General features: G+C 45.7%; 1 protein-coding gene across 1 annotated transcript in view; it reads right to left on the bottom strand.

Annotated features, from left to right (window-relative positions):
- The window catches only part of LOC146045222 (transmembrane protein 272-like), a 96,879-nt gene extending 71,109 nt beyond the window's left edge, over positions 1-25,770 (bottom strand). Inside the window, exons 1-2 of the mRNA XM_083163936.1 lie at positions 25,618-25,770; positions 16,064-16,115 (exon numbers count right to left, since the gene is read on the bottom strand). Of these exons, the coding sequence (XP_083020062.1) occupies positions 16,064-16,097 (34 nt within the window). The 5' untranslated portion in view covers positions 16,098-16,115; positions 25,618-25,770. The remainder of the gene's footprint in view (positions 1-16,063; positions 16,116-25,617) is intronic.
- Positions 25,771-26,389: the final 619 nt, after the last annotated feature.

Genomic DNA, 26,389 nt, shown 5'->3' with positions numbered 1-26,389 from the left:
TCTTTTAGTTATGCCACTGAGGACCACCTTCCCCCTGCATGGATGTAGGACCTGCTAAACATGCAGGTCTTTTTGGCTATATAGACAAATTACATCAATCCTCCTTAACACCACATGGGAGCGTGTGTCATTAACGATACTGAGTGTACAGTACAGATGATATTGCTCAGAAGCCCCTTTCTGAAAGATATCTTTCACACTATCCTCTGTGTAACAGCAGTCTTATCTCAGTGAGAATGTTTTATTAGTAAAAGAAACATAGAAACATAGAATTTTAAGGCAGATAAGAAGCACTTGGCCAATCTAGTCTTTAGTTAAACACACAAAAAAGGATAATGAAAAGTTTTTCAAAATAATTTTTACCTAGAGATGATGATTAAATTGAGATTTCATACAAGGTTAAATTGCATTTGGAATTTATTTCATAGGCATCTTATTTAGGGGGAGATTTACTAAACCGGCTGTATACAGGCGATTCCTTATACAAACTGGTACAAAGGGGGTCGGCCCTATACGACCCGAAAATACGAATGGAGTATTCAACAAATTTATTCTCCTCATTCATTTTTTCCGATGTTGTAGCCGATCATATCCTTATCCATTCTTATTAATAAGTAGGATTGGGCTGCATCGCACGTGCAATGCTGCCCTGTGGGCTCATTGAAACGGTTCCTGGTTTTAGAAATTCAGGGGAACAAAAAATGGGGTACCCCATATTTTTTAAACCAGCACCAGGCTCATGGACCGGTCCTGGTTCCCAAAATACAGAGGACAAAATGAATAGGGTTCCCCCATATTTTGAAAACCAGCATCAGGCCCAAACAGCCAGCAGGGTAATACCACATTTGGGGAAACTTTTCATACAAGTTCCTCCGGCCAAAGAATTAAGCACCCTGACTTGTCAGCCCGGGGCTGTTCCGGATGACCATGGTGGTGTAAAAATAAAATAAACTATTGTGTTTTGTTATGAAACTACAAGTCCCTGCAAGCCTGCCCCACAAGCAGGGACTTGGAGAACCACAAGTTCCAGCATGCAGGGAATTTAAGCGTCTGCTGATACTTGTAGTTCTACAACAAAACCAATAGTGAAATAAAACACACATACATAAGAGAAATAAAACTTTAATTCATACTACAATCATTCATACATACTCACCAATGGATTTCAATGTAGGCCCATTCTCTTGTCCAGTAGAATCCAATAGGGATACCAGCGGAAGGAAATTATACTCACCAACTAATCCGTTGCAGATCGCGTCCTCTTCTTTCTAAGTAGGCATCCACAGAGTTAAATAAGAAAACGCATCTCCCGGACCATAGTACTGAAGAAGCCGTGTTTGTTTACACTTGCGGCTCTGCCCACGAACCGGGGGATTGGCCGGTGATGGCAGACACCGGGTCCTCCCCAGCCAATCAGTAGTGGCGCTCCCCCAGAAGATTTAAGCACAAATACACTAACTAATAGTGATGGACACATACTTTGGGTGGCTCTTGAAACGCCTAGCATACAAATTTCTACTACCTACTATAATCTCCCTGAAACTAATTTTCAAAAGCAGGTAAGTACTGTATGTTGTTCAGAACACTTTGAGGAGCCACTATGCCTGCTTACTCTCCATCAGGTTTAATCATCACCATTGGTTACAGCTACTTTGCCATAATTTACCTTTAATTCAACCGCACAACTGCTATAGACCATTTCTCACCCCCCCCCCCCCCCCCCCCACACACACACACACACAACCATTTCAAAAATGTCAGTTTACCTCGGTTATTTGTTAGAGCAAATGTCAATCTGTCAGGATCGAATTTAGAATAGGACATTTGCAGTCTCTACAAGAAGTAATAATGACAACATAATCCAGACAATAGTATAATCAAGAGAATACAGTAGCAAAGGGACAAAAAAACAGATAATTAGTCATTTGATGCTACTTTTACAGGTTTGGAAATGAGGTAAAAGCCTTAGATGCTTGACATTCCTTAATCCAAATATTTAACAGGGTGCAGCAGGGTTGGACTGACACACACAGCACAACAGAAACCTCCGTGTGCCTTACTGCCTGGGTCTTCCCCTCTTCCTATAGGTTGCAGACTGTGCACTTGGAATATACATATATACAGTGGCGGCTCCTGCCTTTAGACTTAAGGGGGGCTGCAATTGCCTGGGTAATGCTTGTTGCAAACGGAACACAACATACAGATAATCTAATTTAAATCACCTGGATTTTATGGATTAAGTAATCTTGATTGTGATTGCTGTGTACCAGTGTTTTTGTGCATATACTGTAAACAAATGATGTACCCATATGCACACAAACACAGGTACAGAGCAAAATACACACTTTGAATAACTGAATAATATTAATTAAAGTACAGAAAATATACTCCTATTCAAGATCTACACACAAATAATAGTTTAAATAAATATTGAAACCCCTTTCACACCGCACTTGTTACTTATATTACCATTTTTTTCCCATTTTCAAACCGTTAAGGCTGCAATGGAAAAGCACCAGAGTTCATTTACCGGTTAAAGATAAAAGCCTACACATTTTAGAGCCGTTTTTTATGCAGAGAGAATGGCTCTGAAACGGTATGTAGTAAAATCACCTGTGATAGGCTGTCCTCTGCATTCTGCCTTGAAACGTGTTCAGGGGATTAAAGGGGTTGACTGATGTGAATGGTATTTAAACAGTATTTAAAATGGTAATCTACTGAATGTGAAGGCTCAGACCCATTTTAAATACTGTTTCAAAATACAGTTTTTTAAAACATTTAGCCAGTGTGAAAGTGGTAACAGAGGCTTAAATATTATTAAAATAAAAAGACACAGCCAGCCAGCAGAGAGCTTCAGAGGTAGACCCCGCACAAAATAATAAAAATAAACAAATTAAATTTTTCAAAAATTAACAAGTGAAGAAGGGAACATAATTTACCCCTACAAGAAAAGATAAATGGGTCACCCTTGGGCGCAACATAATTTATCCCTAGATGTATATAGGGCCGGGGTTCCCATACTTTTAAATCATGACCCAAAAGATGGACGGTGTAACCTTAAAACACTTACCTAAGTGTAAGGAGACAAACCTGTGGAAATGGTGATGTAATAATAACATTTGCATATGTTCCGCCTTCATTTGTATAGGCCAAGCCCATTTTTGCCGCGAGGGTCCCGCTTCATACACTGAAGAAGTTGGGAGGTATGTGGCTGTGCCGGTGCCTCCCCATCACTGCATAATGTGTGTGGGCTGTGGGGATGTGTGCACATGATGGGGAACTTTTTCGGTTCCCTGCAGCAGCTGAGCTATAGTGTTTGTGAGGACTGGAGTCTGTGACTGTGTATAACTCCGCCCATGACTCCACCCAGCGTTATACACACAGTCACAGACTGACAGTTCTGGCTAAATATATAAGATTTTATATATATATATATATATATATATATATATATATATATATATACAGTAGGAGCAAGTTTCATCTTTGCTCCTTTGGGCGGGGCTAGCCATGGCTAGCCATGGCTAATCTATTGTTCTCAACTGCAATACAATACGTATTGCAGCTGAGAACAATAGAATAGCCATGGCTAGCCATGGCTAGCCATGGCCAAAGGAGCAAAGATGAAACTTGCTCCTACTGTATAGAGAGGTGTACAGCGGGTGGCACTCCAGCAAATAAAGACAGTAGTCACGGTCTGTGTTCCAACGTTTCAAATGTTATTTCAACATTTTTCATCAGGGTGCCAAAATGTTGAAATAACATTTGAAACGTTGGAACACAGACCGTGACTACTGTCTTTATTTGCTGGAGTGCCACCCGCTGTACACCTCTATATATTGGAGCGAGTTCCTGTCTCACTTCCCCTGGGAGGGCACCCGTTTTTGGATACTGCTGCTATTTGGAGTGCCGGCCATTCTTGGAAAATCTGCTATATATACAGTAGCAGCACCCCTGGACTTATTCAGCAGATAGAGCACTCCTTTTTTAGGTGACGGCCCAAACAAACAAATTATTTCATCCACAGGGATGGCTGACCATGTTTGCTGAAATGGTTTGTTAAACTGTGCATGTCCGGTTCATGTAGGACAATTCCATCTTGCACCTCTTTTTTTGGTCCAATTATTTCAGCCATAGTGGTGGCAGATCCTGTTGTTGAAATGATTGGCTTGTTAAACTGTGCATGTTCTGTAAATACAACATAAGGGTGGGTGGGAGGACCCAAAGACAATTCCATCTTGCACCTATTTTCTTTGCATTATGTGCTCCATGGAGCATTTTTTGGCATAGTTTTTAAAACTGCCATCCTGTCTGCCACTGCAGTGCCACTCCTAGATGGACCCAGAGCCGGATTAAGGCTTTGGCGGGCCCGGGGGTACTTAAGCCTTAAGGTCTAATATAAAAATCATAATACAAATAAATATATATTATACACACACACATATACACACAGTGGTCGAAGTGGCAATTTAGAAGTCCCTGCACCTCTCTGTCCCCATAACCGCTGCACCTCTTACTCCCTCCCTCCCTGCTGCATGCACCTCTCACTCTCCTTCCGTCTGTCACCCATGGACCTCTCCATCCCCCTATTACTACTGCACATCTTGCTCTCTCCTTATCTCTTTTCTTCTGTCATCCCTGCACCTCTCTATCCCTCTGTCACCAATGCACCTCTCCATTCCCCTGTCACCCCTGCGCCATGCCCAAAAATTCAGTTACAATCAGGGCTGTTTCTAGTCCTGCAAGACATGCAATCACACTGCAGCAGCCAATATTCAATGTGGTCTAGCCATCTGCATGAGATCACGTTGAAAATGTACCTTCTTCCAAAATGGCCCACCCCCTCCTCTAGCATCCTTCAGAAGTGTCTCCTTTGAGGCGATCGCCATTTAGAGAAAGACATTTACTACAGTCTGCAGGTTACAAGAGTCTCCATAAGGGCTGAGACTCAGAAGAGTCAACAATAGGCTGCAGCTAGAGAGTTGGTAGCGACAATACAAAGCCCCCGACAATGAGCTGGTAGTATGGAATAATTATACGTGGCATTACTTTGAAAGACTTAACACTAAGAGGCATAAAATGATGCAAGGGTCACTTACTGTGTGGGGAATAATATGGTGCAAAGGGCATTACTGTATGGGGCATAATATGGTATAAGGGGTCATGCCCATTGCAGTAAGGCCATGTCCCTTTTGGGTGCACACCTTCAGCACTTATATGTTCACTACTGTATATGAATACTGCCCTCCACTATTCAGACAGTGCATTCACCCAGGTCACTCCATCCTCCTCTGCATACTTCTGATATGGTTCACAATTTACTTAAAAAGCTATGTTACATTCTCAAGGAAGAAGTGGTTCAGTCTCCAAGATGATAATTGGGACTCATCTGTGGTAGGGGAACGCAATGTTTGGGTTTGGGGCAGGACTGATTCAAACAGCTACTTATAATCTTCATATTCAAAAGTCCAATCATTGTAACTCATGGAGTGCCTGTAATATTAACAAGCATCTACACATTTTTACAACACATTACATGGGATGATATACAGAACCAAACAAATGCCATGTATAACATGACCTGATAACATCATACAAACCAAGTGGCGTAACTAGAGGGTGCAGGGGATGCAACTGCTATGGGGCCCGGCGGCTTGGGGGGGCCCGAGGACCTAGCAGGCAGTCCCCTGCACCCTCTGTAGTATTTTTCCATTTATCGCCCCCTTCCCCTACCCATTAGAATTTGGGGCTCCTCCCTGCATGACCTTTGCTCTAGCAGGAGAGGGGACCCGTCAGCAGCTAGATGGGGACTCGAGAGCAGGCGGAAGTTAGATGGGGATCAGGCTGGAGAGAAGGAGACCCGGCAGCAGCGTTCAGCAGAGGAGCAGAAGTCCCGGCGGCAGCAGCCCTTAGCGTGGGGAACACAGAAGAGGCAGCGGTGGCACTGTGCAGGGGAGCTGAAGTCCCGGCGGCAGCGGCACTGACCGGGGCAGCTAAAGTCCCGGCGGCAGGGACCCTTAGCTGGGGGAACTGAAGGGGCGAAGACCCAGCGGCAGCGGCCTTAAACTTAGGAGCATGGGACAGGTCTCCTTTGGAGTTGCTGTTGAGGAGACCCAACCTTAAAGGGCCACATCATTTTACTGTATGGGGGGCAGTACAGATAGGGTAAATTGCCTTTCACAGACTGGCTCTCCCTCCCCCCCCCCCCTCCAGCAACCACACTCCTTTATCTCTCTCTCTCCTACTGTATATTTTTCCCTTCACCCCAGTGCTTCTTCTCTCTTCTTCTCATCCTCCTCACTCTCTCCTTTTTTTTCCATCTATGCTCCCACTCCATATCCATCTCTTTTTTTTCTCTCTGCCTTGCTCCCCCCTCTCCCCTGTGCTACCTCACTTTCCCTCCTGTCTTTTTCTCCATCTATGCACCCCAATCCCCCTCCATCACCCTCCTCTTCCCCCATACTCCTACACCCCTTACCTCTCACTCATGCGCTCCCTTACTTACTTGCCTCTCTTTTTCTCGATCATGTGCTCCTCCTCCATTTACCCCTCTCTCTATCCTCTGCTCTGTATTTCTCCCTCCTGTGTTCTTACCACCCCTTTCCACTCTCCATTAAGCTCCCCTTCTCTCTTTTTCCTCTTTTTCTCCTTCCTGTGCTGTGTTTGCCACTCACTCTTTCTTTTGCCTCCTAAAGGGCATTATAGTGACAATTGGGGGGAGGGGGCCCATTTCCAGATTTTGCTATAGGGCTCTCAGAGTTCTAGTTATGCCCCTGTACAAACCTAACATTCTTGAGCAGGGCTTAAAGTGGTCATGCAGAGGTGAGGGAACTCATTTCTCTATGCCACCTAATTAATCCCCCTCCCCTCCCCCCATTAGGCAGAGACAGTGCAAATGGTGGGGTTTTTGGCATCCCCCTGCAAACTAGGATACTATTCTGTAAGAATTACTGTGCAGGGCCAATGTGGAGGTAAAAATGTTCCACCTCACCATTAGAGGTGGTGGATCTCAGTTCCACCCTGTTCCCCCTCACTTTAAGCCCTGCGCTTGAGGCCAAAACACAAGGAAATGCTTTATTTTGATATGCCAATATAGGGCAGGATGCTCTAAACTAGAAATGCGGTAAAAACCCGATACATTTCTGTATGCTCTAACCCCCATCCGCAGTGTCAGCCGTGCAGAGGGAATCGCGATTTGCAATTCACTGCAGAAGCCTTTGGGCTTCTTACCGCAGCGCTGTGTGAGGGATCCATCACAGATCCCTCCCAGCATGCCCCGCGGTTCTTTTAGAATACACTCGCTCCTCACTAGCAGAATTGTACACTAGTCATATGATTGTACGCAAATCATATCATTGGAACTACATTTCTGGAAAAAAAGCTTAAGGAACTCTAGGTCTGGAGGGGCTGTCTTAAAAAAATTATATTGTTACATATGTATTAGAGATGTGCGGGCTCGGATTCCCCACGAATGGTATGAATCCGAGCGGCGCTCGGAGCTTCCCGCTTGACTCGGATCCAGGCACAAAACGTCATTGTCTCTGCTGGGGTCTCTCTTCTCTATGCTCAGTGGGATCATCATCACCATTGCAAGGACCACTGCTGTGTATTGTCTCTCCTAGTCCTTTGTGCTGGGGCCTGCCTCTGCTCCTGTATAGTGCACTGGTGCTGCTAGTGCCTGCCCTGCACTGCCTAGTGGCTGCTGCCAGTACCACCTACCTACTTAACTACCTACTGCAGACTTACAGTCTGCTGGTGCCCTGCCAACCACTACCTAATACCTATTGCATGCAGTATATATAATTCCAGTCTGCTCTCTGCTGTTGCCACTGGCTACCAGTACCTATTGCAGTATATAATTCCAGTGTGCTGTTGCCCCGGCGACCAGTACCTAACGCAGTATTTTATAATTCCAGTCTGCTAGTGCCCTGCCAACCAGTACCTATTGCAGACAGTATATACTATATTATATAATTTATATTATATAATTCCAGTCTGCTCTGATGTTGCCACTGGCTACCAGTACCTATCACAGTATATAATTCCAGTTTGCTGTTGCCCCTGGCGACCAGTACCTAATGCAGTATTTTCTCTTTCAATGGTCCTGGTGACACGGCTTCACATTGGGATGTGGAGGGTCCGCAAGAGCCAGGCACCTATACCAAAGCTTTAGAGAGGTAGGCTCCTCCCACTGCATCCCAGAAAAGCATTCCTTTTAGGTGCCCACCGGAGTGGCTGCTATACTGAAGAGTAGAGATATATAGGTGTTTTTTATTTTATTAATTTTACACTTATTAGGTAGGACGCAGGGTTGAGGATTCTCATAGAATCCTCGCACTGCCAGCCCAGCAGGGACAGACAGAAGCGCGTCCTGTCTGCTCCCTGCACGCGGAGAAGACGCTATCTGCTCACTCTGTGTGACGCTTTCAGCGTCACCGGATGAGGCTGCCTGGGCTCCGGAGCGTCCCTGAACCGGCTTCACGCAGGTGAGGGTCATGGGGGATGGGCAGAGCTTACTAGCTGAGTTCCTTACTGAAAAGGACAGCAGCTTGTCACAGGGCCTGCTGGCGATTCCAAGTGGTCCCCATGTGAAGGGGAGATACTGGGAATTACGAAATCCAGCAGTGGGAGTGGCTACTGGGGGTAGTTTGGCGCCAAAACCCTTCAGACCCTGCAGTAGCAGAAATAGTTGGTCTCTTCCCTCACTCTGCTTGGCACCGCTTTGGGAGACGCTGACTGCGGAGCTGAAGCACTGTTTTCTGGCTGAGTGGTGGATTTCCTGGGCATCGCTACCCCACTTCATCTGGAGGAGAATTCCAGAGCTTCAGACAGATAAGTGCTGTGATATACATTGACTCAGTATATAGCGCCTGTCAGTTTGCACTGTGTGAAATTACTTATGTCAGAGCAACAGTCTGTAGCTTTGGGGGAGGGAGCCCCATTTGCATTGAGCGCGTGCAGTGTTTGTGCACTCCAAATTTCCCCTGAACAGATGGCCAAGGGGGGATTGTGCCCTGCTTCCGCAGCTGTGAGACCCATGGGAAGTGTACCCCAGAGGGTAGAGCAGACAGAGCCTGCGTGGGCAAGTGCCTGGGGCAGGTCAGTGAATGCCTTAGTGCAGTTGTTGGACAAACAGAGAGATGTTGTGGTTTCTTCACCTAGACATGCCATCCTCTCAACAGTCCTCAGGCTCCTTGCCTCTTACTCAAGCAGATCCTGGTTTATTGCAAGTAATGCAGGATAGGGTATCAGCAGGTTTAATGCTCTGCTGGATAGATTTGACAATGATTCTGAGGGGACTCCTAGACAGTCTTATTCGGTCCCTCTGCTGCCTGTTGATTCAGGGGATGAAGGAGAGTGCACCTCAAATATTCCCTGGGAGCAGGGTGATGATAATGAGGATAACTCGACCCCTGGGGTGGAGGATTTGATTGCTGCTGTTAAGCAGGCCTTGAATTTGTCAGAAGAAGACAAAACTACCTTCCCGGCAGATGAAGGTTTACAGGATCTTTTAGAAGGGGCTTGGAAAACACCTGATAAAAGGCTCCAGATGCCTAAATGGTTTTTGAGTCTTTATCCTATGCCTGAGGTGCATACAGATCTCTGGGAGAAAGTGCCTGTTGTGGATGCTTCCGTAGCCCGTGGACAAGAAGCTAGAAGGAAACCTTAAGGCTATATTTGAGGGGGTGGGGCTTACTCTCATTTCAACCGACCGACATTTCCAATTCCAGGCGCTGCCCTTTGGTCTGGCTATGGCTCCAAGGGTATTCACGAAGATCATGTCAGTAATGGCGGCTGTTCTCCGTTTGAGGGGTATCATTGTGATACCATTATTTGGACGATCTGCTGTTCAAAGCAGAATCAGCAGAGACTTTACAGAAGCATCTGGCAGAGGCTATTCAGTTTTTACAAGCTCATGGGTGGCTGTTAAATTTGCAGAAGTCACAACTGGTCCCGGCCTAGAGGATTCAATTCCTGGTATTTCTTGAGCAGGGAAGAGCTACTAGAAGGGGAATGGACGTTGAATTCACAGATCTTCCAGCAGATTGTATCTCGGTGGGGGCTCCCGGAGGTGGATTTGATGGCATCCAGGTTCAACCATCAGGTTCCCAAATTCCTTTCCAGGACAAGGGATCCTCTGGCGTTAGCTATGGATGCAATGACCGTACCCTGGATAGGGAATCTGCCATACATTTTCCACCGTTCCCGATGATTGCCAGGGTTCTGAAGAGGATCAAATCCCAAGGGATTCCAGTAATACTGATAGCTCCAGATTGGCCAAGGAGGTCTTGGTATTCGAGTGTTCAGAGACTCAGTAGAGTCGTGGCGTCTACCTCTAAGGCCAGACCTACTAAGTCAAGTTCCGTTTTTCCATCAGGATTTTGCTCGGCTAACTGTGACGGCTTGGCTATTGAAACCGCCATTTTAAAGAACAAAGGATTTTCTGAAGCGGTTGTGAATACAATGATCAAGGCTAGAAAGTTGGTGTCTTCGGCTAACTACTATAGGGTCTGGAAGACATATATTCGACGGTGTGAGCGCCAAAAGTCTCATACGTCCAGATTTAGGCTACAGTATCTAAGTTGCTTGAATTCCTTCAGGATGGATTTTCTTCAGGGCTGAGTCTCCAGTCTCTTAAAGTCCAGATATCGGCTCTGTCGATTTTCTTTCAGAAAAGAGTGGCTGTGATTCCGGAGGTGCAAACCTTCCTTCAGGGAGTTACTAGATTAAAGGCACCATACAAACAACCGGTGGCACTATGGGATTTGTCTCTGGTGTTGGAGATTCTTCAAAAGCCTCCTTTTGAACCATTAAGGTCGGTTGACCCCAAGTTTCTCACTGGAAGTTAGTGTTTTTGTTGGCTGTTTCCTCTGCAAAGAGGGTTTCGGAGTTGGGAGCATTTTCTTGTAAGCCTCCCTTCTTAATCTTTCATGATGATAGGGCTGTTCTGAGTACGGTACCCAAGTTTTTGCCAAAAGTGGTTTCTGCTTTCCATTTAAATCAGGATATTTTTCTTCCTGTGTTTCAACCCCCAGAGAGTTCTAAGAAAAGGGACACACTGAGGAATTTAAGTGTGGTGCGCGCCTTGCGCATTTATGTGGACAGAGTTACAGTTTTTCGGAAGACAGATACTTTACTGGTCTTGTATGATGTACACAAGATAGGCTGGCCCACTTCAAAACAGACCATTGCTAGGTGGTTGAGATCAGTTATTTTCAGTTATATACCTTGCATATACTAAGGTTGGTAGGCCTGTACCAGCCAGAATAAACGCACATACCACCAGGTCTGTTGCCACATCTTGGGCGGTTCGCCATGGGGCTATGGCTGAGCAAGTATGCAGGGCTGCCACTTGGTCATCTGTTCACACTCTTGCCAAATTCTACAGGTTCCATGAGTTCGTGTCGGAGGACGCATCATTCGGGCGAGCAGTTATGAGAGCTGCAGACCTGAGCGTATCCTTCCAAAGGACCGTCTCTTGAACATCCCAATGTGAAGCTGTGTCACCAGGACCTTTGAAAGAGAAAAAGGGATTTTTGTAAGAAATTACCGTTCAAATCCCTTTCTCTGATATGGTCCTGGTGACACAGCGATCTCTCCCTTACGCTTAGTAAGTATTGCCGTTTTCATGATGTACTGTATCATGTTATGATGGTAAAATTGAAGTTTAATATAATATGATATAATATGTTCAGGCGTTTGTACTGAGTTGATGTATTCCAGTGACTTTAAAAGTTGAACTAAGGATTCTGGGATGCAGTGGGAGGAGTATAGGTGCCTGGCTCCTGCGGACCCTCCTACATCCCAATGTGAAGCTGTGTCACCAGGACCATATCAGAGAAAGGGATTCGAACGGTAAGTTCTTACAAAAATCCCTTTTTATAATTCCAGTTTGCTGTTGCCACTGGCTAGTGGCTACCAGTACCTAACGCAGTATTTTATAAATCCAGTCGACTGCTGTCACTGGCTACCTGTACCTAACGCAGTATATAATTCCAGTTTGCTGTTGCCCCTGGCGACCAGTACCTAACACAGTATTTTAAATTACCAGTTGGCTGTTGTCACTGGCTTCCCCGTACTGAGAAACGTAAACTTGACAATATGCCATTTATGACACAGCGTGGCAAGGAACGGCTAAGGACATGGCCTAAGTGCATGACTAGTGGTTCAGCTTCACGTGACGATCAAAGTCCTCCTCCTCTCCTCCTCTCCCCCCACCCTATAGTAATTTAAGAGAGTTAAGCTGACACCAACAAAAACATAGCAAACAACTCTGCCTTCTAAAGATATATCACAAATCCCCAAGGAGAGTCCAAGGGTGTCGGTGGTTGTGATGCTGGACCTTCCCATCACTGTACGTGAAGAGGTGGCTCCTTCCACCATTTGCAGTACGCCCTCTGCATATGCTGGAAGGATCACCCACAGTCTAATTCCAGATTTTAATAATGAAGGTGATGTTGTACACCAGGAGGAGGATATTGATGTAGCTGGTGCTGAGGAGGAAGTTGACAAGGAGGATGCTGGCGTGGTTTGCTTAAATGAGGCACCAGGGGGGAATGAGGCACCAGGGAGGTAAACAGTTGTTGTCCATGGGATGAAAAAGCCCATCGTCATGCCACGGCAGAGGACCAATAAATCCACCTCTACGCTCTGGAATTTTTTATCTGAATCCGGACAACATATGTATTGCCATATGTAGCTTATGTAAAGTTCCAATAAGCAGGGGTAAGGATCTTGCCCACCTAGGGACATCCTCCCTTATACGTCACGTGAATACTCTTCAGAAATCAGTGTTTAGTTCAGGAACTGTGGCTAGCAGTCCAGAGACACCTAAATCCCTTTATCCTCCTCAGCCTGAAAAGCACACCACCAACTCCCTCCTCGTCAAATTCCTCCTTGATCTGGATCGGGGGGAGTCCTGCAGGCCATGGCACCAGCATGACTGATTCCTTTTCTATCCAAGACTCCTCCGGAGGATCCTGCAGCGCTACGCCTACTACTGCTGCCGCTGCTGCTGCTGCTGGGAGTCAGTCATCATCTCAGAGGGGAGATCATAAGACTGCTACATCGTTCACTAAGCAATTGACCGTCCAACAGTCGTTTGCCATGAGGACAAATTACGACAGCAGTCATCCTATGGCAAAGCAGATAACTGCGGCCTTGACAGCTATGTTGGTGTTAGACATGCATCCGGTGTCCGCCATCAGTGGAGTGGGATTTAGACGGTTGATGGAGGTATTGTGTCCCCGTTACCAAATCCCATCTAGATTCCACTTCACTAGGCAGGCGTATCGCCTGCATTATTCTGGGAGTCTGCCACTGCAGCTCTCACCGTGCATTATTCTGGGAGTCTGCCACTGCAGCTCTCACCGTGCATTATTTCGTGAGTCTGCCACTGCCGCTCTTAACCCTGCATTATTCTGGGAGTCTGCCACTGCAACTCTCACCCTGCATTATTCTGGGAGTCTGCCACTGCCGCTCTCACCCTGAATTATTCTGGGAGTCTGCCACTGCAGCTCTCACCCTGAATTTTTTCGGGAGTCTGCCACTGCTGCTCTCACCCTGCATTATTCCGGGAGCCACTGCCGCTCTCACCCTCTATTATTCTGGGAGTCCGTCGATGTCGCTCTCACCCTGCGTCACACAACCAGATGCCGTCAGAAGATGGCCGAAGTGACGTTTCTGCCACTGCCTGCAGAATGCTGCCGAATCGCCCACTGCTCTTCGGCTGGTGGTAAACAACACGATCAAGCCAGATAGTGGTCTTATTAGATATTAAACTGATAAAAACAGATACACAGCACAGCACACTCGCAGACCAACTGAGTGCTGCACTAACCGCCCACTGCTCCTTCGCTGGTCACCGCCTGTGGTCAGTAGGTTTCACTCCTTTGCAGCTATTGCATTGCTGCACCAATTGCCCACTGATCCTCGGCTGGTCGTCACCTGGTTATGTCTGGTCAGTAGGTTCCATTCTATTCAACTGCCGTACATATAATACCTCTCTGCTGCTGCATCTACTGCAGGGTGTTACTGTAGGGTGTTACATGTGTCTCCGGGAAGCCATTCTGCAGTGTCATTAATGTTGGCACTGTACCTTAAGCACAGATAACACGTACATGACTGTGTCACATTCATAGACACTGTAATGCAGATGAGGATATTCTCTATATTAGTCCGGGAGTCCGCCGCTGCCACTCTCACCCTGCATCACACAATTAGACGCCGTCGGAAGACGGCCTAAGTGACAGGAGCGTTTCTGCCACTGCCTGCAGAAGGCTGCCGAATCGCCCACTGCTCCTCGGCTGGTGGTAAACAACACGATCAAGCCAGATAGGGGTCTTTTTGGGGCCTAGTTTTTCAAACTGCCACCCTGTCTGCCGCTGCAGTGCCACTCTTAGATGAGCCACGTGCCTTTGCTGCACACTTGTGTGGCTTAGCATAGTTATACAGCTAACTCGGTGCAACCTTTTGCCCTAAAAACAATAATGTGAGGTGTTCAGAATAGACTGGAAATGAGTGGAAATTAATGTTATTGAGGTTAAGAATAGCGTAGGAGCAAAAAAAAAAACACAATAATTTTATTGCGATTTTAGCAGTTGTTATGCTTTTTTTAAAAAAAAAATCAGAACCCAAAACCCAAACGTTTAGGGGGTGTTTTGGCAAAACCCATTAGAACCCAAAACCTGAAGGTAATCAGAAATCAAAACCCAAAACGTGAAAAGTGGCCAGTGCACATCCCTAATATGTATATACACCAGGGCTTCTCTGCCCAGCACACACTGCTTTGTGCTGGGTTGCAGTGTGGCCAATATTTTCTCAGGATTTTTTTCTAAGGGTATAATGTGGATAATGTGAGGAGTAATGTATATAAGGTAAAGTGGTACTACCAGGGGCGTAACTATAGCACCGCAGCCCCTGCGGTCGCGGGGGGGCGCTGTGCATGTGGGGGCGCCGGGGGCTGCGGTGCTATAGTAATGCCCCCATCCCCCGGAGGCTTACCTGTCTGCGCGTCCCAGCTCCCATCCTGGCTTCAATCAATTCTATGGAGACGGACCACGCTCAGTTCTCTGAAACTGGCTGCGGTATGGGGGCGGCCCATTAACGGCGGAGGGGGGGGGGGGCGCCCCAAACCAAGCTACATCACTGGGTACTACTGTGTGATGTAACGTGAATAAGGGACACCGTCGCATGATATAATGTGAATAAAGTTGCACTACTGTGTGGCATAATTTGAATTGGGGTACTATTGTGCGGCCATGCCCCTTCCCAGCAAGAACACAACCCTGTTTGGGCTGCGCACCGAATGTGTTCACTGTTTCTATTAAAAATATTGTGGGTAGGAGCACCAAAATGATGACTGCTGTGATGAGGGTTGATGGTGCTGGGAAAGGGGAGAAGGGTGAGAAGCAGAACTAGTGGCGGTGCTAGGGGCACCAGCCAAAATCTTGCCTAGGGGTCATTTAGACTAGGGCCGGCTCTGCCTGCCCCCCCCCCCCCAACACACACACACACACCATATCAACTAGAATAAAAATGTATTCTTCTTCCTGACTTTTACAGTGAGTAGAATAGTGTATTTTCATTTTGTAACGATCGTCTTCTAACCAGTTTGTACAATAAGCAATACAATAATGCACTGAGCAAACAAAGTACGTTTGCTCAGTAATGAACCCTGCATACAATCACATTCATTGGTGTTAGTAACCACATACATTGTATTTATTCTGCATTGGGCAACCGCAAAAGGCAGGGGTGGCCAAACCGGTCCTCGAGATCTACCAACGGTCCACGTTTTCCACATCACCTAGCTGGTGCACAGCTGTAGTCATTACTAACTGTCACATTTTAAAACCTGCTGCATTCATTCCTACTATAGATCCACAGGTTGACTGGAAAACATGCACCGTTGGTAGATCTTGAGGACAGGTTTGGCCACCCCTGGCATAAGGTATCGCTTTAGCGTTAACGTGCTGGAGCTATGGCTTCTTGCAGAGCCTTTGTACTAAGAATGGGAACAGTGCCTGCAAACAAGGCAGGGCTAAGCACACATTGCGCTCACCTGATCTGGTGGATATTTCACCCATTTCACCCATTGTTGTCAATTGTTAATCCTAAAAGATAAAAGAAGGTTAAAATGGATCTTCATCTAACACAAAATAGTACAAATCAGGAATTCCAAAATGCACATTTACAGTATACCAACTACCTACACTCAGAGAATTGCCATTAAACTTGTAATATTCTTTGAGATACTAATACCCCTTTCACATCGCAAATGCCTGGTAGTACCCACGATTTGCACACGCGTCCGTCCTGGGAGCGACACAGAATTTGTAAAGGGAAGCTCCCCTCGGTGATCCAGCAAAAAGCCGGATTGCTGACATCATAGGGGGTGGCATATCATAAGAAGGTGGGAATGGAGGCAACACTTAGAGCTAATGTTGCCTCCTCCCTATAGTGTGAATGGGACCCGGGTCGCTCAACCAGGGTTACCCATTCACACTGCCCAGCAACCCGGGTCTGACTCAGTTAAAACCCTTCTTTTAACCCAGGTCGATTCTCCGGGTTGCTTGACCTGGTATTTTTCAAAAGGGCCTTTCACACCACACAGTGACCCGGGTCATCCAAGCAACAACCCGGGTTATTTATGCAGTGTGAAAGGGGTATGAGTAACACCTGTGAAACTACTGAATGGGAGTCAGGGGGTGGGCTTAGAACAGAGGCAGAACTATCGTTGGTTCAGTAGAGGACTAAGGGGCCCACTGCTCCCCGTCACCCACTCTTTTTCCCTGTCACACTCTGCCTCTCCCTGTCATCCACTGCTGTGTTGCATATTGTGAGCTTGGGTTGTGGTGGATAAAGTGGAGGACCTGTTTGATTCATAATTCTGCACCTGGCCCAACCAACCAGTCACAAGTTCCACCGCCGGCTTGAAGTAGAGAAGCTGAATGCTGGGCCTTGGGCGTTGCACCTTGTCTCATACACACAGCCAAGGGCGTAACTACCATAGGTACAGGGGATGCAGCTGCTATGGGGCCCAGTGCTGAGAGGGCCCACTTTGCCTGTCAAAGTATCATGTGCTATATACATTTTTCAGCATTATACCCCGTTCCCACTGCAGCCAAATTCCCGGGTCTAGCATGTGGACCCGGGAATTTGCCTTTTAACACGGGATTTTTGGCAGTGTGAACGGGTCGCATATCCAGATCTCATACACGGGTAAAACCCTTCTTTTTACCCGTGTCTGAGATCTGGGTATGCAGACACGGGTTGACCCGTTCACACTGCCGAAAAACCTGTGTTTAAAGGCAAATTTGCCTTGCAGTGAGAACGGGGGTCCTGCGTGTCTTTCTCACTCGCAGTAAGAACACAGCATTAGTTGATGAATAGGGGCCCTTACAAGCTTTTGTTATAGGGCCCACATGTATCTAGTTACGCCACTGCACACAGCGCTGCCAATTCCCAGGGAAACCACCCATATATTACAAACAGATACAGCATAATTTATGTTTATATCTGCTAAGTCCCCTCCCCTTCCCCGCCCCCCGTACATTTTGTTTGTGCTGCAGCTGCCGCTGAGTAATCCTATATAAAAAATATATAGAAAAATATGTCAGAGTTATCTGGTGAGGGACAGGATTTGCTTCTGTTTGTCCACATATATTATGATTGGCAGCCACCAGGACTGGATTTGCCTGTGACATTGACCATGCATAATATGAATTGATTCTGGTCCACCAACCCAAGGCACACAGGTTGGGAACCACTGGTATAAACTATAAAGTCCAAAATAACAGATAAAAGCAAGTGACAATGGGGCAGATGTATAAAGCCTTAACAAGAGATAAATGCAAGGGTGATAAAGAGAGATAAACATCCAGCCAATCAGCTCCTTACTGACTTTTTTCAAACACAGCCTATAACATGGCAGTTAGCAGGTGATTGGCTGGACGTTTATCTCTCTTTATTACCCTTGCATTTATCTCTATCTTACATCTGCCCCAATATTAGCAGGAAAGCCTTGCATATAGATCATACATATGTATAATGTCACTCACTAGTTCACATAAACTATAAGGCAATTTAAAATGTAAGGATATGTTATAAAGCAAAGATAGAAACATTGTGATAAGACATAAACTCCAAAGTTGTTGGGAGAGTACATGTAAAATCCTTTTCCATGTTGACCGTTTTGCCTTTTGACCATGTTGACCCTTTTGATGTGTCGATCTTTTGACTTTTGACCAATAGTTGTTGACTTTTTGACTAATGACATAGACACTGTCGACCTAACAACCTCTACCCCCAGGAGCTAGCTCTTCAAACTTTTAATACTAACTATATTTAAAACAACATGTTTGATCAGAGTTGTACAGCTCAGTTCAGTATGACAATTTTTTCCCTCATTTACCTGATTTCTGCTATGGCTGCACAATGGCCCTAATTCAGATCTGATCTGTACAATTTGTTCTCAAATTGGACAAAACCATGTGCACTGCAGGTGGGGCAGATGTAACATGTATAGAGAGCATTACATTTGTGTGAGTTAATTTGTTTCTGTGCAGGGTAAATACTGGATGCATTATTTTTACATTGCAATTTAGATTTTAGTTTCAACACACCCCACCCAAATTTAACTATCTCTGCACATGTTACATCTGCCCCACCTGCAGCGCACATGGTTTGGCCCATTTTGAGAACAAATTTGTACTGCGATCAGATCTGAATAAGCGCCAATGAAATAATACAGCCACTTATTTGGATTAAGTATTATCACTTATACTGTAATTTATTACTTCTTTTTAGAAATGTGCGGCGGCCACTTTTTCGGGTTTTGGTTTTGGATCTGGATCTCCCTTTGTGTTTTGGATCTGGATTGGTTTTGGCAAAACCACCCTTGTGGGTTTTGGTTTTGGATCTGGATTTTTATGAAAAAATGCTAAAAATGGCTAAAATAACAGAATTTGGGCCTGTTTTTGCCCCTAAAGTATTATTGACCTCAATAACATTACTTTCCACTCATTTCTAGTAAATTTTGATAACTTCACAGCTTACAAAATTGTTTTCATTTACTGTAGTTGGGCCAAAAGTTCCTGTCACACTGGACACAACCCCTGTCACACTGGACACAACCCCTGTACACAGCCCCTGTACACTGGACATTGCCCCTGGACACAGCTCCTGTACACAGCTCCTGTACACTGGACACAAACCCTGTACACTGGACACAGCCCCTGTACACTGGACACAGCCCCTGTACACTGGACACAGACCCTGTCACACTGTACACAGGCCCTGTCACACTGGACACAAGCCCTGTCACACTGAACACAGCCCCTGTACAGCCCCTTGTACACTGGCCACTGCAGCCCCTGTACACTGGACTTGTGTACAGCAGCCCCTGCAGACCCTAATCGAGTGAGCAGCAGCAAAATAATATATTATTATTATAGCACAGCACACAGCACAACCACCCTCTTCCCTCTCCTATGCTGGAGTAAAGATGGCGGGGCGCGCGTGCGTCTTATATAGAATTCAGATCCCGCGAGAATCCGACAGCGCGATGATGACGTTTTGCCTCGTTTTCAGTCTGGAATTTAGGCGGGAACTCCTGAGCCGGCTCGGATCCAGACTCAGATCGCGATATTCGAATCTGTCGGATCCCGGAGATCCAGACCCGCTCATCTCTACTTCTTTTTACCAGCCATTTTTTTGTTCTGCATTTGTACAACACTCTTTTTGTTTTGGAACAGAAGGATATGTGGGAAGAGGCCACTAAAGCAGTGAACAATAATTGTTAGGAATCACACAATTACTCATTTCATAATAGCGATAATAAGGAAATGAACTAGGAGTAAGGAATTCAAACAATATAATAGTTCTCTGGGCTCATTCCCAAAGAATTTGGGCAGCACAGACGGTGTAATGGTTAGCATAAAGGCCCATACACACTGGGCGACTTTGAGCTGAAAGTCGCTCAAAACAGCAGGCTTGAACGCCTTTCAGCTCAAAGCCGCCCAGTGTGTATGCCCCGGGGATGATGCGGGTGCGCGCAGCAGCGCTCACCGCCGGGGCATACACACCAGCAGATGAGCGGCTTTGATGACAGCTTTGCATAGCACTGTGCTATGCAAAGCCATCCTCCCCCCTCCATCGGCGTCAGGCAGGGGGAAAGCCGCTCAGTTTGTATGCACTGAGCTGCTTCCCCCCCCAGCGATGAACGTGATCATCGTTGTCCATACACGCTGGGCATAGTCACCGAGTATGTATGGACCTTTACTGCCTCACAGCACTGAGGTCATGGGTTCGATCCCCAATATGGCCCTAACTCTGCAGAGTTTGTATATTCTCCCTGTGCTTGCGTGGGTTTACTCCGTGTACTCTGGTTTCCTCCCACAATTCTAATGGTAGCCTGGTAGGCTAATTGGCTCCATACAAAATTAACCCTAGAATGTCTGTGTGTGCTTGTACATGTGTTAGGGAATATAGATTGTAAGCTCCACTGGGGCAGGGACTGATGTGAGTGGTCAGATATTCTCTGTAAAGCGCTGCCGATTATGTATGCACTATATAAGAAACTGTTAATAAATAAATAATAAATAATGACTGTCATTACCTCCCTTGATTGATCCTGATACAAATCTCTTTCAATGGAGTGGGTAAAAGCACCTTGTTTATTGGATTAATATTCCGGTTGGTTCAAAATAGATCATCTTCCCAAATTGGCAAGTGCCACAGTCATCAACAAAATTAGATTATTCTGCACATAACATTTCATACAAGCTACTTACTGACCATGACATGCAGTTCATGAGTGGCGAGCTCCAGACTTTCACCAGTGAACAACACCAGTTGTTCTTGCTACAGTATGTTCAGTCCAACAAACTGGCAGAAAACGCAGTATGTTCTGCAAATCCTCTGTTAGACAAATGAGCAGGTGGCTCTGACGTGGTTATGCATCACAAACTTGAGCACTATTAAGAAAGTTGGCCTTCCTTCTCCAGCTTAAGGCCTCCTGTTCAGGCGCCATTAGTCCCACCACTACAGCTCATTGTTGCCCACCCTCCTGCAGGAGACTCCATGAAATAACAGCAATCTCCCTCCCTCATTAGTCTAACAATCTCCATCATTTCACCTAGCCCACATTACACTGTTACATTTTTTTGTGGGGAAAAAAGGAATGATAAATAGATACATTTACATTGATTCATCAGCACCATTTCCCAGCACTTTAGCAAGTATAGTATCTCTTACTAACTGCTTTGGATCTACATTGGTATACAGTATAAGTCATTTTAAAAGATTCCCCTCAGCTGTAGCAGTACACACCCACGCTTCTAGGTGCCACGTTCACAATTTATTTTCACAATCTCCCCATACATGGAACTAGACATGCCCTTTGGGTGGAGCATGACACGACCCCCTCAATGGGGCACTTTGCTAAATTCTATTACCAACTATAATCTCCCTGAAACTAGTTTTCAAAAGTAGGCAAGTATGCTACAGCTCCGTACACACGGAGCAATATATTGCTGAGCACCTTTTTTCATTTTTAGAAGCTTTAGTAAATTAACCCCTATGTCCTTATTTCTGCATGGTAAAAAGAAAAAACAATGAATATAATAAGATTATTTAAAAAAATTAGATGGGTCCTATCCAACCACTTTTTAAAAAAAGTCTACGTCTAACACCAACATAGCTGTCAAGGCCTGAGTTTTTCGCTTTACCAAAGGATGACTGCTGTCGTACTTCATCCTCATCACAAATTACTGTTGGCCGGTCACTTGCTTTGTGAAAGAAGTAGTTGTGTTCCAACTTCCCCTCTGGGATGATGAACGACTCCCTGCAGCAATAGCAGCAGCAGTAGGCGTAGCACTGTAGGATCCTTCAAAGGAATCCCGGATAGAAGAGGAGTCAATTGTGCAGGTGACATGGCCTGCAGGACTACCTCCGATCCGAATCGAAGAGGAAATTGATGGTGACTTGCTGGTGTGGTTTTCAGGTGTTTAGATACAACAGGACCAATGGATTTAGGTGTCCCTGGACTGCTTACAGTCATATCCAGAGTTCCGGAACTAAACAGTGACTTATGAACGAGTATCAGGTGACGAATAAGGGAGGATATCCCTAGGTGGCCAATGTCCTTACCCCTGCTTATTGCAGCTTTACATAAACTACATATGGCAAGACAATTGTTGCCCAGTTGTAGATAAAAATTCCAGACTAAAGAGGTGGATTATTTTGTCTTCTGCCCAGGCATGGCGATGGCCTTTGGCATCACATGGACAACAACTGTATCACGACTGGACTGAACTTATGCAGCAGTATCACTGAACTGGACTTTGGCCTTATTCTGATCGCTTCGCTCAGACGTGTGCACGAGCCAAAACAAATGTACCAAACCCCGCCTAGTGAATATATTGCCCGTGCCACCCATTCACACGCCGAATTCGGCCGCTCACCATGCAAACGGATGTTTTATGTGGACATCCATTCACATGCCTGTGGGAACCTCCCCCATCATTCGATGGTAATTCGTGTCTGAGCGAAGCGATCTGAATAAGACCCTTTAACTGCAGTACCACTGGACTGAATTTATGCAGCAGCATCACTGGGCTGAACTTTAACGGCAGCACCACTGGACATTAACAGCAGTACCACTGGACTTTAACAGCAGTACCACTGGACATTAACAGCAGTACCACTGGACTTTAATGGCAATATCACTGGACTTTAATGGCAGTACCACTGAACTTTAATGGCAGTACCACTGAACTTTAATGGCAGTACCACTGAACTGATCTTATGCAGCAGTATTAGATTGGACTTTATCGGCAGTATAACTGGACTGGACCTCTGCAGCAGTACCACTGGGATGGACCTCTGCAGCAGTACCACTGGGATGGACCTCTGCAGCAGTATCACTGGACTGGACTTCTGCAGCAGTATCATTCAGCACCAGTGGATCAACACAGGACACCAGCAGCACTAGGCAGCACAGGACACCATCAGCAGCACTAGCACTAGGTAGCACAGGACTGAACTTTTATAGCAGGTCGTCATCCCCACAGACCACCACAAATCACCACAGACCACCACAGCCCCAGAGCATGCCTACCCACTACCCTCTCAAATGCCGGAGTGAAGATAGCTCCACCAGTGTACTGCTGGGGAAAAAAAATCAGTGCTTGAAGGAAGTGCCAGTATGACTACTATTGGTCGACAGTCAATAGGTCGACATGGGTCTACATGGTTTAAGTCGACATTGACAAAAGTTGACATGTTAATGGTCAACACAGGAAAATGTCAACATGAGTTTTTCTTGAATTTTTTTAAACCAATTTTTTCTTGATCTAAGTGAGCATAGAGAGGAAATATAATAGTGTGCAGAGTGCGAGGCACCGTGCCCGAAGCAAGCTATTAAAGGGTACACAGTACACTTATACTTTGTGCATGTCAGGAAAAAAACATTTTGTATCCCAATTGCCCACTGAGTGAGAAATAGCCAGTACTATATTTCTGGAAAAATAGGTCCAGGAACTCCAGGTCTGGGGGCGGATCAATTAAATAAAAAAAATATATATAATAGAGAGAGGGAGGGAGAGATAGATGTATATATTGTACTTAGAAACAAAGGCACTCACAGGTGACTTTAAAATAAAACTTATCTTATGGAAAGTACATTTTTCAGTTCCTTATGATGTCATATTTAATTAGAGGTTCGGGAACTGAGTTCCTGCTGAAAAATAGCACTGGAAATAGCTATTTAATAATCAGATAATACGTATGTCAAGGCGTCTCTGTGTCACTAGGGGGTCCCTAATACTGGGTATGGGGTGTGGGCCCCCATCATGCCGGCACAGGCCGACCACTCCAGGGCAGCACACAAATGAAAATTATTATGGGTTAACAGAAGCACATATGTGCTATGTAAGAAAGTTTAGGTGTGATTAAAATAATACAATTATATACAATGTGATAGGGAAAACATAAGTGTTAATAAAGTGTTAGGGTGTGCTAACCTGAAGCAGCCCAGCTATACCAACACAGGGGGCACCACACCCCCAAACCCATCCCATAAACAGTAACAAAAATGTCTGGGTCTAAAAGCCCAGTGTAAGGCCACATGATAATGGCTTACAACATCTGAGAGCCAGCTTACCTGGAGATACCCCTGGCTTCTCCAATGGCGCTCTGGAGTCAGAAATCCCTCCTAATGCTGACCCATCTATGCCTCGTGCATGTCGGCAGATGTCAACATAGGCACCAGAAAAAAAGTGACAAATACTTGTTGACCAGGTCAATGTCGACATTTTGCTTGTGTTGACCTTTTGTCAATGTCGACCTAAACCATGTCAACTTTCCCCATGTGTCCACATATTGCATGTCGACCTATTGATTGTCAATTTAATTACTTTCAATTAGAGATGAGCGGGTTCGGATCCTAGAACTTACCGGATCCGAGGAGTTCGCCGGTTCCCGCCATCTTTCCGAGTCCAAATCGAGGCTACGCGAGCCACCTATTCTATTCTCCCTCTATGGGGGTCGTGGAAAATAGCCGACGGCCGTCGGGAACCCGGCTATCGTTGTGTTTTGACAGTCGGGATCCCGATGTCGGATAAATGCCTGTCGGGATCCCGACTGTCGGGACCCCGTCCGGCACCCCGTCCGGCACCCGTGAAGCTTATGGGCAACTGAAACAGGGATATTTTTGAGGAGGGACCCCTCGGATCCCTCTCTATGTCCTCTACTAATGAATGAACAGGCCAATGCTGCACATAGGGCCCGATTCAGTTTTCATCGCAGGGCTGCATTTTTGTAGCCCTGCCGATTATTGAAATCCTGCGCATTTGTATGGCCTGCAGTATGCAAGCGGTAGCCATTCAACATTGACCAAATTGCGTGCTATAGCTGGTTTGCGTCCGCATCTAATTGAGGCCCGCAGTCTGGACAGGATTTTAGAGTTTTTGAAGCAATCAGTGACAGGTTTAAAATGACCAGTATAAAGTGCAGAGCATCAAGCACACTAGTGTGATTTAAAAAATAAAAATAAGGTAAGGTAAAAATGTCATAATATAAACTACTAATAAACTACAGAAACTAAAAAAATATATTTAACAGCTAAAACATTTATGCAAAATGTATCCAATCTTAACGCTTACAGGTTGCCTGAAATTGATTACAAAAAATAAAAAACCCAAAAAGAATAAAGCGAAGAAAGTTAATTTAGTATTATGGCCAATTGTGGGAGCAAATGTCTTCTGGCAGAGACCTGCAGTGCATCACTGACAATAGCAGCAGAAGCAGCAGCAGCATATCCCACGGTGCTTCCAACCACTCCCTGATCACAAGTATGTGAAGTTAGATACAGTGGTCTGTCCTGGAGACACCCCAGGGTTCCCTATACACTGTACACTGGGGATGATGAAGAAGTGGGGAACACATTTGGAATAAGTAGACCCATGCATTCAGCTTCCATCTGACAGCAGATCAGTTCTGCATCACACTTGCCAGGCGCAGGGTAACTAAGCCTGCATTGTGCTGGGCTGCTGTCCTGCAGGATCGTGGGGTCGCTAGTTACATGTAATGTTATTGCGAGTGTCCAGTCCTCACCTTGTCACACAGCAACGTCCTCTCACAGGATCCTAAAATACACCAATCCCTCCCTTCTGCCGTCTGTGTCCTTTTTAATACAGGCATAGGAATGACAGTATAAACAGCTGCAGGCCCTTCCCAGGACTTCCCCCTCACTGCAGTGGGAGGAAGGGGGTGGGCATTGATTTTGGGCTGAGAATCAAATTAGGTTGGCACTTTCACTTGCAGAAGGCAGATACATGAATCCCCATTGTAAAAGCACACGTGGAAAACCACGTTCTACATCTCTGCTGTGAGATCTATTTTATGCTATACTGTATATTTCAATCTGCTGTATCATTGGGCAACTTACTCTAATTTATAACAGAGTACAGACTACAGAAACTGTATTTCAGATCACAAGAGGTGGATATGATCAATAGTACTGTGGCAAATAGGAAATAGGGATGGCCATCGGTGCCTTTGCCATCGATGGTTGCCATCGATGGCAAAAGTGCACATGGCCATCGATAGTGTAAAACTATGCAATGGGTGACCATCCATAGTTTTACAAATCGATCGTCATCTATTATGTGTGAGTGATCGGCCTGTGGGCCAATCAAAACACGTGGGCGGGGCTTCATGTATATCAGGGGGCAGAGCTATGCTCCGTGTCTCAGCACTTTGAAAAAAAAAAAGCATAACATCGGTTTTGCTGTTCCATCGATGTAGGGAAGCCATCTGGTTCTCCCTCATCGATGGCAAAAGTATTCGACATCAGCCATAAACCATCAATGATTTTGAATCATCG

The sequence above is a fragment of the Crinia signifera genome, chromosome 11 (assembly GCF_055691185.1).
Source record: "Crinia signifera chromosome 11, ASM5569118v1, whole genome shotgun sequence".
In the NCBI taxonomy this organism is placed as follows: domain Eukaryota; kingdom Metazoa; phylum Chordata; class Amphibia; order Anura; family Myobatrachidae; genus Crinia; species Crinia signifera.
Note: the sequence above shows the minus strand (reverse complement) of the source record. Positions and strands in the feature narration are given on the sequence as shown.